Raw genomic sequence first — 13,427 nt, 5'->3', positions numbered from 1 at the left:
ATATCTGTTCATTAGTAGCAAGGTATCTTTTATATACATCATCCCACACATACCACGGCCTTTGATATACCTAGTCGTGGTAAACTGGCTGGAACGGGAAGGAATATTATGTTTAAAAAAGTTAAAGTTGTTTTGTTTAATGACACCACTAGAGCACATTGATTTATTAATCTTCGGCTACTGGATGTCAAACATTTGGTATTTCTGACATATAGAGTCTCAGAGAGGAAAGATTTTTTTCATTAGTAGCAAGACATCTTTTATATGCACCATCCCACAGACAGGAGAGAACATACCACGGCCTTTGATATACCAGTCGTGGTACACTGGTTGGAACGAGAAGGAATACTTAAGTATTCCAAGATCTGTTTTTGTATAATTCGTATCATAAAGCATCAGAAGCGGGGATGCGAGCAGGGGCCACCACTTTGAAGATTATATGCATTGCCCCCCCCCCCCCCCCCGTCTCCTTGGCTTTGTTGACTTGGTGGTTACTGTGCCCATTGGGCTATTTCTCGTTCCAGCCAGTGCACCACGACTGATATATCAAGGCCGTGGTATGTGTTATGCTGTCTGTGGGATGGTGCATATAAAAGATGCGTTGGTACTAATAGAAAAATGTAGCGGGTTTCCTTTTTGACATCCAATAGTGGTGTCGTTAGAGAAAACAAACTTTAACTTTTGTTCGAATGTCCAAATTGTTACGTTACTTACGGGGAAGCCCCCCTCCCTCTCTCCCCCTCTACCCTCCTCGCCTCTCCACGCCAATATCAAACGGCTATTATTTTAACAAACCATGATATCTCTCTTCTCCAACGGGTTTTTTTTTCTCTGCTTTTCTTTTAGCTAATGGACGGTTCATTTAACGTCTGTGTTATGCAACGGGTGATATTTCACGTCATGTTAGACAAGATTTCGCCCGAGGGGCCCCTCTCCACTCCGTTAAAACGGAACGCTCTTTGGCTTAGCCGGGTTAAGTAAAACGCAAACAGTGTATTAACTGGCCCGGTATTTATACCGCGTCGAGTCGTCTCAGTGCCCGACACAGGGCTATATATCTCGTCCACTTGGTCTACACTTGGTATACACCGTGTAAACGTTTATGTTAGGCTCTCAAAGAGGCGCGGATCCAAGGGGGGTGGGTGGGGGTAGTGCTGGGGTGAGCCTCCACAGGCTATATATCTCGTCCACTTAGTATTCACCGTATACACGTTTATGTTACGTCTCACACAGGCGCAGATCCAAGGGTGGGTGGGTGGTGTTGGTGTGCTTCCACAGGCACTATATCTCGTCTACTTAATATTCACCGTGTACACGTTTATGTTAGGTCTCACACAGGCGCAGATCCAAGGGGGTGGTGGTTGGGTGCGCTTCCACAGGCTATATATCTCGTCTACTTAATATTCACCGTGTATACGTTTATGTTAGACACTCGCAGAGGCGCGGATCCAAGGGGGTGGAGATAGGGGTGGGGAGGGATGCTGACGTGCGCCTACATTCCACGAACTACAAAGTACCCGAAAATTCAGCGCGCAAACCACCGAAGCGAGGATGATGAGATTGCGATCATATCCCCGAAAATCCTGTGCGATAAACATCCCTTTGCTTCTGCTTTGTGCAGAGATACGGGATCGTGCGATAAACATTTGTTTCTGCTGTGTTTTATTATTTCGAGAGCGTTTTTGTTTTAGTTCGGTTTTAACGGTTAAAGTTTGTTTTGATTAACGACACCACTAGAGTCTAAACCAAAATTCTGGGAGAAAGAGCTGGACAACAGGGATTGTCCTTTTTTTAGGATATATAATGCGCCATGGCGGGCAAAGGTGTATTAAAAAAAAATATCCACTGGGCCTACTGATGATATATAGAAACAAATAGCGTTAATAATTGTCGTCGGTGTGGTCATATAGGTATTTTATTTCATTTCTACTTATTTTCGTGCTTATATGCAATTACGGTTCAAGCACGCTGTCCTGGCCACACACCTCAGCTATCTGGGCTGTCTGTGCAGGGCCCTGTTCCACGAAGCGATCTTAGCCCTAAGATTACCTTAGACGCATAGCTACCCTATGCACTTAAGTTGATCTTAGGGCTAAGATCGCTTCGTGGAACGGGGCCCAAGACTGTGGGTTAGCTGTTAGTGGTTAGTGAGAGAGAAGAGGGTGTAGTGGTCTCACACCTACCCACCCAGTCGTTAAAACTCGCTTGTGGGTGGGAGCCGGTATCGGGCTGCGAACCCTGTACCTACCAGCCTTATGTCGGATGTATTACATTTCCGACCTCAGATCCATTCAGCCGATTGTGGTTTTTTCCCCCCCGTTCCAACCAGTGCACCACAACTGGACAAAGGCTGTGGTATGTGCTTTCCTGGCTGACGGAAAGTGCATATAAAAGATCCCTTTCTGCATTAAGAAAATGTAGCTGGTTTCCTCTGATGACTACGTGTCAGAATTACCAAATGTTTGACATTCAATAGACGATGATTTATTAATCAAAGTGCTCCAGTAGTGTCGTTAAACAAAAGAAACTTTAACAAACCTTTTTTTTTTTACTTTTCCGTTGACGATGGCGTCTAGTTATTTACGCTTAGCAAAATTAAAATACTTTAACATTAAGCTCCATGTTCAGTTTTTCCGTTTAGCTCCATTTTTAAAAAACTTGTAAAACATACCAATGAAACTTGGTTTATAGGTGCATGTTAATTATTTTATCATATTTTATTGTTGTTGTATAATTTAACCTTTAAAATTAAAATATTTAACATTAAGCTTCATTCAGTTATTACATTTACGTCCAAATTGCAAGTCCTAGGTGAATGGAATGTGGTTTACAGTTGCATCTTTGAATATTCATTCCAATACATGTTTAAAAGTTAAAAAGTTCTTTGTTCATTTGTTTCTTTGGTGGTTTAAAAACAACAAAACAACAAAAATAAACAAACAAACAAATAAACAAACATGCCGAACCCACTCACCCTCCCCACCAAAAAAAAAAAAAAAAAAAGAAGTTAAAAAGAAGAAAGACACCCCCCCCCCCCCCCCCCCCCCCCCGAAAAAAAAAGAAGAAGAAAAAAAAGAAAAAAAAAAAAAGAAGATTAATTGAAATAAACATCTCTGGATGCAACTATGAGTTCAAGTTTAACTCTTATTTTATGAATGACATCGAATAAATTTATGGTAGACGACACATTTAATTCCGATGAATTCTTGTTGATATAGAGTTTGTTAACAATCTTTTTTTCTTTTTTTTTCACGCTTCATAATGTGTGACTAACCCTGTTCGTATGCCAGGGACATTAAAAAACACACCATAATGTCCATAATGTGCGTGGCCGGTCTTTTCTCTCTTGTCCTAATACAGTACTAACACGTTCCAAGAGGGAAAATACAAACCATGGGCGATTGTTAACGGGACCATTAACAGCTCGGATATTGCCTTAACAGACGGTCGCTGTTAACGTCTGTTTGTATTGCGGCACTGGGCTAAACGTGCGTTACCCCGCGGGAGAGCGAAGGGCGGGTAGAAATGACGTCACGGTAAACACAAGAGCTTTTGTAGACAAAGTACTCTTAAAAAAGTAAATAACAGTAATGACGGCTATAATAGATAATATAGCGTAAAGGAAAAAATATTACTGAATGAACACCAAGGGTTGAGAATGGAATGGTGGATTTCAAAGCCGCACGTGTGTGTGTGTGTGTGTGTGGGGGGGGGGGGGGGGGGGGGGGGTGAAGTACAAAGAATATCAGGAGTGGTAAAGCGCTCGCCTGATGTGCGAGTCTAGTTCTAGCTAGTGTACCACGACTGGTATATCAAAAGCCGTGATATGTGCTGTCAGGTGTGACAAATGGTGCCTATGAAGGAAATGGAAAAATGTAGCGGGTTTCCTCTCTGAGACTAGGCCTACATGTCAAAATTACCAAATGTTTGACATATAATAGCCGATGATTAGGCCTACTAAAAAAAAAAATCAATATATTCTATTGGTGTCATTAAATAAAACAAACTTTTAACTTTACATTGTAAAGTTGTAACACTCTTTTCATTCGCGATATCTTAACAAATGGAAGAAATATAGTCTCTTTTAACTGTTTTCACTGTTATCGTAGATAATCTCACACGAGAGTCTGACATTATCAAGTTTCCGCTAAAAGCCGTTTGGTACCTAGCATTTTGGTGTTTTCAGACAAGACACCGCCAAGTACCACAATGAAACGAAATGCAGGCTCACATAAAACGCGAAGCGAAGCCAATGCATTGTGGCTTCGTCCGCACGTTGTTTTGACGCTATTCATCTGAAACACGTGTGCAGCTCTCCCTGGGTTTTCGCGTGTATTTGTCACTTCGGCATGCAATGGAGGTAGAAGCTATAAAAATTCGCGGTGACACACAGCGATATATTTAAACTGGTATAATATACAAAGGCCTGGACCTTTCGGCAGGGCACGGTAAAGAAGGTATACCCCTAAAGTCTGGATGGCCCGTGCAATGAAGGATAGTCTCGTTCAACTCACACTTTTTGTCGGCACAAAAGCCAGGGAGCATTTGTCCACAAACATCCTGTAATATCCTCTCTTGATAAACTCAGACCCCAAAGAAAAAAAAAAAAAAAAAAAAAAAGAAGAAAAGAAACTAAAACGCCAATTACTGTCAAACTCCAGTCAAGGACCGTGTCTAGTGTGGAGCAGACCCCACCCCTCCCCGCACACACATCCTTCCCTGAAAACAAATGAAGACAAAATTTCCTCTTTAATTTGCAACAGCTTTTCTTATATGTTTGACGTCAGATCCAATAGCCGATGATTAATAAATCAATGTGCTCTAGTGGTGTTGTTAAGCAAAAACGAACAAAAAAATTACAATTTAAAAACTAGTGTCTGACAAGAACCTAACTTGATCGAGACTAATCGAAGTTTTGGCCATTACTTCTTCACTTTTGCTTCGACAAGAACCTACCGCCTTCGAGACTATGCGGCGAAGATAAAGTAATTTTCGATACCATGTTTGCTTGGTTTGGGTTTGGCGGAATGAATGACTCTTTAAAGTGTTTTATGTTTGCGCCAGTCCATTACTGTCAAACTGGAGCCCGATAAAAATTTATTTATCATTTATTTCGACATTCCTGTCATATTTTCGTACATGCTGTAGTTTAGTTTCTATTTACGTAAGAGTTATTAAGAGCGAGTTATTACCCAATGTCGAATCGGTGTAATCTTTTATTAATATTTATTCCATTTTTTGTTTTCCCTATACTGCACGAAAAAAGAAAAGAAAAGAAAAGACTGTGTTATTTATAAATCGACAAGATTCGTCCCAGCTTGACGTGTTTACCACCTCGAGTGTATCTTTTCTATCCCACGTGACCACGAATGATGGAGTCTTAAAGTCACTCACATCCCACCACCAGCACCACGAGACATTATAAGACATGTTTATAGGGTGTATACTACCAAATCAAATCCCACAGACGACAATAGTAACATATGTGGCTAAAACTCCTACCTGCAACGTATCAATCGACATAAACGCCACGGATATAAATACTACCACTCCTCACCCTTAAAATGAATCAGAAAAAATTGGGGGTCAAGCTGCTCATTTCTGAGATAACAGGTAGCGTCTACGACTACCCTAGTTCCGCACAAAATTCGAGTACTTTTTTACAGGTACCCCATACATGTTTCAAGCACAAGACTACTTGACACAGTGGTACTAAATGAAATAAGATTGCATTCATATTTTGTCCAGATGAAACTTTTTTTTTTCTTTTTTTTTTTTTTACATCCAACACACTCACATTTATCACCAATCACAGGACATGTGGTGTTCACTTCACTATCAAAAGTTCGGTGCACCTCGAACTTTGACCCAGCCAGGCGTTATTTGGTTTAATACTTACTACCATTAGTGAAAATGTCAGAAGTATCAAAGGATTCAAATAAAAACAACTGACTCGTCGTTATAAATAATAATATAGTTCAAATAACATACATATATAATTTTTTTAAGTTAGATGGGCTATTGGATGTAAAACATTTGGTGATTCTAACATATAGTCTTAGAGGGGAAACCCGCTACATTTTTCCATTAGTAGCAAGAGATCTTTTATATGCACCATCCAACAGATAGGATAGAACATATCACGGCCTTTGATATACCAGTCGTGGTGCACTAGATGGAATGAGAAATAGCCCAACTGGCCACCAACGGGGATCAATCCCAGACCGACCGCACATCAGTCGAGCGCTGTACCAATGGGCTACGTCTCGCCCCTATATAATTAAAAACACACACATCTAATTAATAATAAAGGAAGGATGCAACGCTAAAATATTTAACGATGTACTCAGCACATTTGTATTTTGTAAAAATCAAAATCAAATAGGGCCTGGCACACATATATAGTGATCAAGTTCAAATAATACACATGTAATAATCAAGCTCAAATAATACACGTAATAATCAAGCTCAAATAGCACTCATATGTAATAATCAAGTTCAAATAGCGCTCAAATAGCACTCATATGTAATAATCAAGCTCAAATAGCACTCATATGTAATAATCAAGCTCAACTAGCACTCATATGTAATAATCAAGCTCAAATAGCACTCATATGTAATAATCAAGCTCAAATAGCACATATGTAATAATCAAGCTCAAATAGCGCTCAAATAGCACTCATGTGTAATAATCAAGCTCAAATAGCACTCATATGTAATAATCAAGCTCAAATAGCGCTCAAATAGCACTCATATGTAATAATCAAGCTCAAATAGCGCTCAAATAGCACTCATATGTAATAATCAAGCTCAAATAGCACTCATATGTAATAATCAAGCTCAAATAGCGCTCAAATAGCACTCATATGTAATAATCAAGCTCAAATAGCACTCATATGTAATAATCAAGCTCAAATAGCACTCATATGTAATAATCAAGCTCAACTAGCACTCATATGTAATAATCAAGCTCAAATAGCACTCATATGTAATAATCAAGCTCAAATAGCACATATGTAATAATCAAGCTCAAATAGCGCTCAAATAGCACTCATATGTAATAATCAAGCTCAAATAGCACTCATATGTAATAATCAAGCTCAAATAGCGCTCAAATAGCACTCATATGTAATAATCAAGCTCAAATAGCGCTCAAATAGCACTCATATGTAATAATCAAGCTCAAATAGCACTCATATGTAATAATCAAGCTCAAATAGCGCTCAAATAGCACTCATATGTAATAATCAAGCTCAAATAGCACTCATATGTAATAATCAAGCTCAAATAGCACTCATATGTAATAATCAAGCTCAAATAGCACACATAGTTTATAATATATATATATATATATATATATATATATATATATATGTAATAACCGAGGTTCAAACAGCACACGTTCAGATAATATACATATGTAATAGTAATAATCAAGTTAATATAGTCACATGTATTAATCGGGTGTATTGGCATGCACTTAATATAATAATCAAGATTAAACAGCATATATAATCAAGTTAAATGTACGACGTTTAGTAATAATAATAATTTAAAAAAAAGTAATAATAAAAAATAAATTTACAAAAAAGAAGTGGGGGAAAATTCGGTATGTTAATTGTGCTGACATTTTGTCCGAAACATTCGCAAATATTACTGCACGAATGTTTTTAAGTACAGACTGGTACTCGTCGCTGGACATGAGAAAAATGCGCTCTCGGTCGACGTAGCAGCGGCGGCGTGATCGGTCTAGGCTCGTGTCAAAAAAAAAAAAAAAAAAAAAAAAAAAAAATACTGGCGGGCAGGTCCGTCTGGCGATACCGCTACCCACACCTTTTGATAGTCTCGGGGTCTCGTGGACCCGTCTGAAGTACCGCAATCAACTGTGGCAATAACACCGCTGCAGGAATCCACTAACAATACAACTGTTCGTACGTCCAGCGAGGGAATGAAATATTACTGAACGAGCAGATATAAGTGTTTACCTCAGGCATAAATATACGGACAACGCACGTGATTAAAATTTAAACTATCCGTTCTGTCCCCGTGTCTGCCCACAGTAGCCGCCTGCATGGCGCGTGCAATGGCGCCGACTTTCGGCAACTGGAAGCGTACTATACCAGTGTTCAAAAGGTATACCCGACTTGGGCAAATAAAGACTGTCACTTTTAGCCGGCTCTGACAAATCAGTTTTTCTGACGACTTTACAGGACGAAGATAAAGATATTATATTGAAAACAGGCTGTGGGAAAGGCTACTCGAGAGTGCAAACAAAAACGTCTAAAAATAAATTCGCCAGACAGGCAGATTGCAATAATGTCGCCATTGTTCCAAATTTTTGTTTCTTTGTGTCTAATTTCAGACGGTTTTAACTTATAGAGACGTTATATGTGAATTTTAAAGGCCTATTGTTTGTTTTTGTAAGACAATTAGATATATATCTGAAACAAACATTACATATATATATACTGAACAAAATAAGAAACTTCCGCTAACTTTGCTTGAACATAACTTGATGAAAACAAACCGGGGGAATAATTGTTATATATGCGTTTAAAGAGTGTTCCATGATGCATCGTTTGGTGCACAAATCATGGCCATAGGTTAACAGAAACTGGGAGAAATTTTGACCAAGTGTGGTAGGGGTTAAAAAAAAAAAAAACCCCACTTAATAACGGGTATGACCACCTCTTGAATTGACCACTGCAGTGCATCGCAGGCGCATAGAATTGACTAAAGTGTTGATTTCTGCCTGTGAAATATTGTTCTATTCCTGAATGAGCGCTTGACGAAGTTCGTTGACGTTAGCGGGTGGGTTGGGACGACGCCTCAATCGTCTGTCCAGACTATCCCAGACATGCTCGATGTGGTTGAGATCAGGACTTTTAGCGGGCCAGTCATCAATGATATCAGTGTTATTTGTCCTAAGAAAATTTACAGTGTCTCTAGTTGTATGTGAGGTGGCATTATCATCCTGAAAAATTGAGATGTTGGCGTTGTTATGAAACAGGAATGACGTGATGAGCGAAAATGTCATCGCGGTAACGTTGAGCATTTAAATTGCCATCAATGACGACTAGTGGTGAACGATAACCATGGGCAATGGCTGCCCAGACCATGACACAACCCCCACCCCGAAACGATCTCGTTCAAAAACACAACAGTCAGCATAGCGTTCATTTCTCCTACGGTAGACGCGCACCCTGCCATCACCACGTTGTAAAGAAAATCTAGATTCATCCGAAAAAAAGAACGGTATTCCAGCGTCACCGTATCCAACGAGTGTGTACACGTGCCCAATTAAGACGATTTAGACGATGACGTTGCGTTAAAACGCATCCGACGTAAGGACGTCGTGCATGTAAACCGTTCTCCCGCAGACGATTACGAACAGTTTGCCCACTGATTCGGTTATTATGAAACCCAGATGTGTTAGCAGCAATAGCAGTGGCAGTTTGGAATCGATTGCGCAAATGCGTGTTCATGATATAGCGGTCTTGACCACGCGTTGTAACACGCGGACGTCCACGACGTGGCAAGTCGTTGATGCTTCCTGTCGTTCGAAATCTTACGCGAAGATTTCGTATCGCTCGGCTAGAACTCCCAACATGCCTTGTAACGTCTTCTGTCGACATGCCAGCATCAAGCATGCCAATCGCCCGTTCGCGTAAATTATTGGGTATTCTTGGCATACTAAAAATGCTACAATGTAAAAAACGTTAATTTTTTTTTACAAATTTTGAAGCGTTTTCGTTCACTTGACAACAATGTCAGTAAGACAAGTAAGACAAATTGACCGAATACTACACGGGACATGTCGAACCATGCATGCACGTGCAAATTGAATTTCACGTTGTCTACGATTAACAGTGCAAAAATAATCGATAAAATTCACGAATCCTGATAATACAGCTCAAGGCTAATACTACCTATATAATTTCATTATACAATGAATTCTTTAACACAACACATACTATATGTACAAATCGGAAGTTTCTTTTTTTGTTCAGTATATATATGTATATATATATATATATATATATATATATATATATATATATATATATATATATATATAAACAGAACGTATTTTACTTTTAACAAATTTAAAACCACATTTTTACTATATGTATACTTTTAACACAAGATACATAATATGAAAATGAATATGATTTTTTGTTTCATTTTATAAATAAAATTATAAATAAAATTATCAAAACAACATTAAATAAAAAAATAATTATACAAATATATAAAAACATAATAGTTTAATGAATAGCATACACATGTTCATATATTATTTTACTTAAATGTTTGTGTCTATTTTTTTCTTTCTGTTTTTCTAACTTTTTTGGTGTGTGTGTGTGGGAGGGGGGGGGGGGGGGGTGTTGTATGGGCATAATGGGTCGTTTGAGTTATGCTTCTATATTTCAACTGATTGGGGTTTTTCTCGTTCCAACCAGTGCACCAGGCCGTGGTAAGTGCTTTCTTGTCAGTGTGAAAGTGCATGTAAAAGATCCTTTGCTGCATTAGGACAATGTACGGGTTTCCTCTGATGACTACGAGTCAGAATTACCAAATGTTTGACACATCCAATAGCCGATGATTTATTAATCAATGTGCTCTAGTGGTGTCGTTAAACAAAACAAACAAAATTCTTATTGTAATATCCGTTTTAGATTGTACGAGTATGTTATATTTCGGAGTACCGATTTCGATGATAACTTATTGATGACGTTTATGTTAAAAAAAGAACAGAAAAAAAAAGAGTCAAGTGGGTTTAATAGTAAAATAGGTTTTTTTGTATTCTTACAGAAAGGACAAGTGGAGTGTGAAAAGACCAAGTGTAAAGCACTCGAAGGATGTCACGCAATTTTATTTGATGGGCCAAGCAGGAAATGTTGCGATACCTGTAAAGGTAGGTCATTCCAAGTCCATTCGTTCTTTCATCCATCCATCCATCCATCCATCCATCCATCCATCCATCTATCAGTTCATCCATTCATCCTTCCATCCATTCCATTCACTTGTTCCTTCGTTCCTTTCATTTTTTATTCTTTCATCCATCCATTGATACACCCATCCATCCACTTCTTCGTTTCTTCATTCATTCGTTCATTCATTAATTCGTTCATTCATTAATTCGTTCGTTCGTTCGTTCATTCATTCATTCATCTGTTAGTCATTCCATCTGTTATTATGCCAGATGAATCCTATAGATCTATCAACCCCTTCTATTCATTCGTCCGTTCATTAATTCGTCTATCACATAATTTATCCATCATCTTTTAATTCATTCGTTTGTTGATATTGCTATATGGGTTCGTCCGTCCGTCGTTTAGGTTTAAACCGTATGTACGTTAGTAAATGTGTGCGTCACACCGAAGTAATAAACAGTGTTTCTGTATTTCCGCCAGTTAATAGATCAGGCTAAAAAAAAACTTAAATATGTAACAGTTTAATTTTATAACCTGTTTAATTTTATAAATAATATTTTAGTCATGTTTTATTTTATAACAGTTTGATTTTATACATATTTTAGTCCTGTTTAATTTTTATAACATATTTGATTTTATACATATTTTAGTAATTTTATACATACTATTTTATTCAAGATTAATTTTATAAGTTTAATTTTATAACAGTTATTAGTCTTACTACAATAGTCACTTCTGTCATTGTCTATATTAATAATTTGTTTTCTCCTGACGATGTCAACATTTTGAAACTTTGAGACAAAATTTTACCTTGTAGTTTGAAAAACAGACTTATTTTTATTATTACTAATTTGTGTATTACTAGTATATATGTCATTATATCTGATACAGTCATGTGCGGAAAACGCTAAAAAAATTATGGGCACTTCAATAAAGAGTATTATTCGTAATCGTATTTGTCTATGTTAGGCTGTTATAATACAATATTGTGCGTAACGCCCTATGAAACGATTGTTACTCTAATAAACATGTGCATTCGTATTCGTAATCGTAATCGTATCCGTCTATTTTAGGCTGCTGGTACAACGGTGCCATCTATGACAGCACGTCAGTAAACATTCGTATTCGTAATCGTAATCGTAATTGTCTATGTTAGGCTGTTGTAATATATTATTGTGCGGAACGCGCTATGAAACGATCGTCACTCTAATAAACATGTGTAATCGTAATCGTATTCGTCTATTTTAGGCTGTTGGTACAACGGTTCCAACTATGACAGCACGTCCACGTGGAGTAATCCAACTCAACCGTGTGAAGAATTCTCGTGTCGGGTAAGTTCTAAACTATTAAATATTTTATTTACATTTAATTTTTTTTTTTAATTTGGGTCGGGGCCAGTTGCACCATCTCTGAATAAGTGCCTCTCAGTCCATCTGGGCTGTGTGTCCAGGGCCCCGTTCCACGAAGCGATCTTAGCACTAAGATCACCTTAGTGCATATGTTATCTGTGCAGTTAAGGTGATCTTAGGGCTAAGATCGCTTTGTGGAACGGGGCCCAGGACATTAGGTTAGTGATTAGTTGTTAGTGGTTAGTGAGAGAGAAGTCGATACATAGTGGGTCTTACACCTTACACACTCACCGAGTCGTTAAACTCGCTCTGGGAGGGAGCCGGTACCGGGATGCGAACCCAGTACCTTCCAGCCTTTATGTCGAATGACACTACACATCCGTTGCCGGTGTTTCTTAATACTTTATATACTGGTAGGACTGTATTTTAGAATTTACATAGGGGTGGGCAGCAATCAATCAACCATTGGACTCGTGCTTACATCTACTGAAGGTTGAATCACGACTGTCTTGGGCACATCTTCCGAGATACCCAGGTGGATGTGTCCAAGACGGGTGAGTGGGTGGGAAGGGGGGGGGGGGGGGTATTTGTCCGGTGAAGCAGTCCTAACGCGCGCGCCCTCCCGCGCTGTGCACCACGGCGGGTTAGCAGCAGACGACAGCAATTCTGCCGTGGCATTTGGACCGGGCAACAATTAACGGTTTACTGCCAAGTTTACCCAGTCAAACATCAAACATTTGAACAGGGCTGATCGGCAGGTCGGCGGTAAACAGCGCTCTCTAGCGTCATTCTGGGCATTATTCTGGCCAGATTTACAATTATATAAGCAGGTCGCTGATTGACTTCAAAGTGCTTCGTTTCGCTGTGGCCGTGTCTGTCTCTGTCTGTGTGTGCATGTGTGTGTGTGTCTTGTTCGCAGTCCGCCATTAGAATCGCCGTGGTTTCATTATTGAAAAATGGTCGTCAGATCACGCATGCTTCGCAAGGCCCGTAGAAACGATATCTGGAGGGGGAAGAGGTGGGGTGGGGGCACAGTCTCTAGTGATAGGGTTACAGCCTTTAGTGGTGGGAGGGGGGGGGGGAGGAGGGAGGGAGGAAACACAAACTATATTTGTATCTGTATTTATATAGAATCGGACAC

The 13,427-nt window shown here is 39.0% G+C and overlaps 1 protein-coding gene across 1 annotated transcript in view; it reads left to right on the top strand.

Annotated features, from left to right (window-relative positions):
- The window catches only part of LOC121387680 (BMP-binding endothelial regulator protein-like), a 47,218-nt gene that overhangs the window by 22,892 nt on the left and 10,899 nt on the right, over positions 1-13,427 (top strand). Inside the window, exons 3-4 of the mRNA XM_041518869.1 lie at positions 10,816-10,918; positions 12,186-12,268. Of these exons, the coding sequence (XP_041374803.1) occupies positions 10,816-10,918; positions 12,186-12,268 (186 nt within the window). The remainder of the gene's footprint in view (positions 1-10,815; positions 10,919-12,185; positions 12,269-13,427) is intronic.

The sequence above is a fragment of the Gigantopelta aegis genome, chromosome 13 (genome assembly GCF_016097555.1).
Source record: "Gigantopelta aegis isolate Gae_Host chromosome 13, Gae_host_genome, whole genome shotgun sequence".
Taxonomy (NCBI): Eukaryota; Metazoa; Mollusca; class Gastropoda; order Neomphalida; family Peltospiridae; genus Gigantopelta; species Gigantopelta aegis.
The sequence above is the reverse complement of the archived record's forward strand: the minus strand, read 5'-3'. Positions and strand labels throughout refer to the sequence as shown.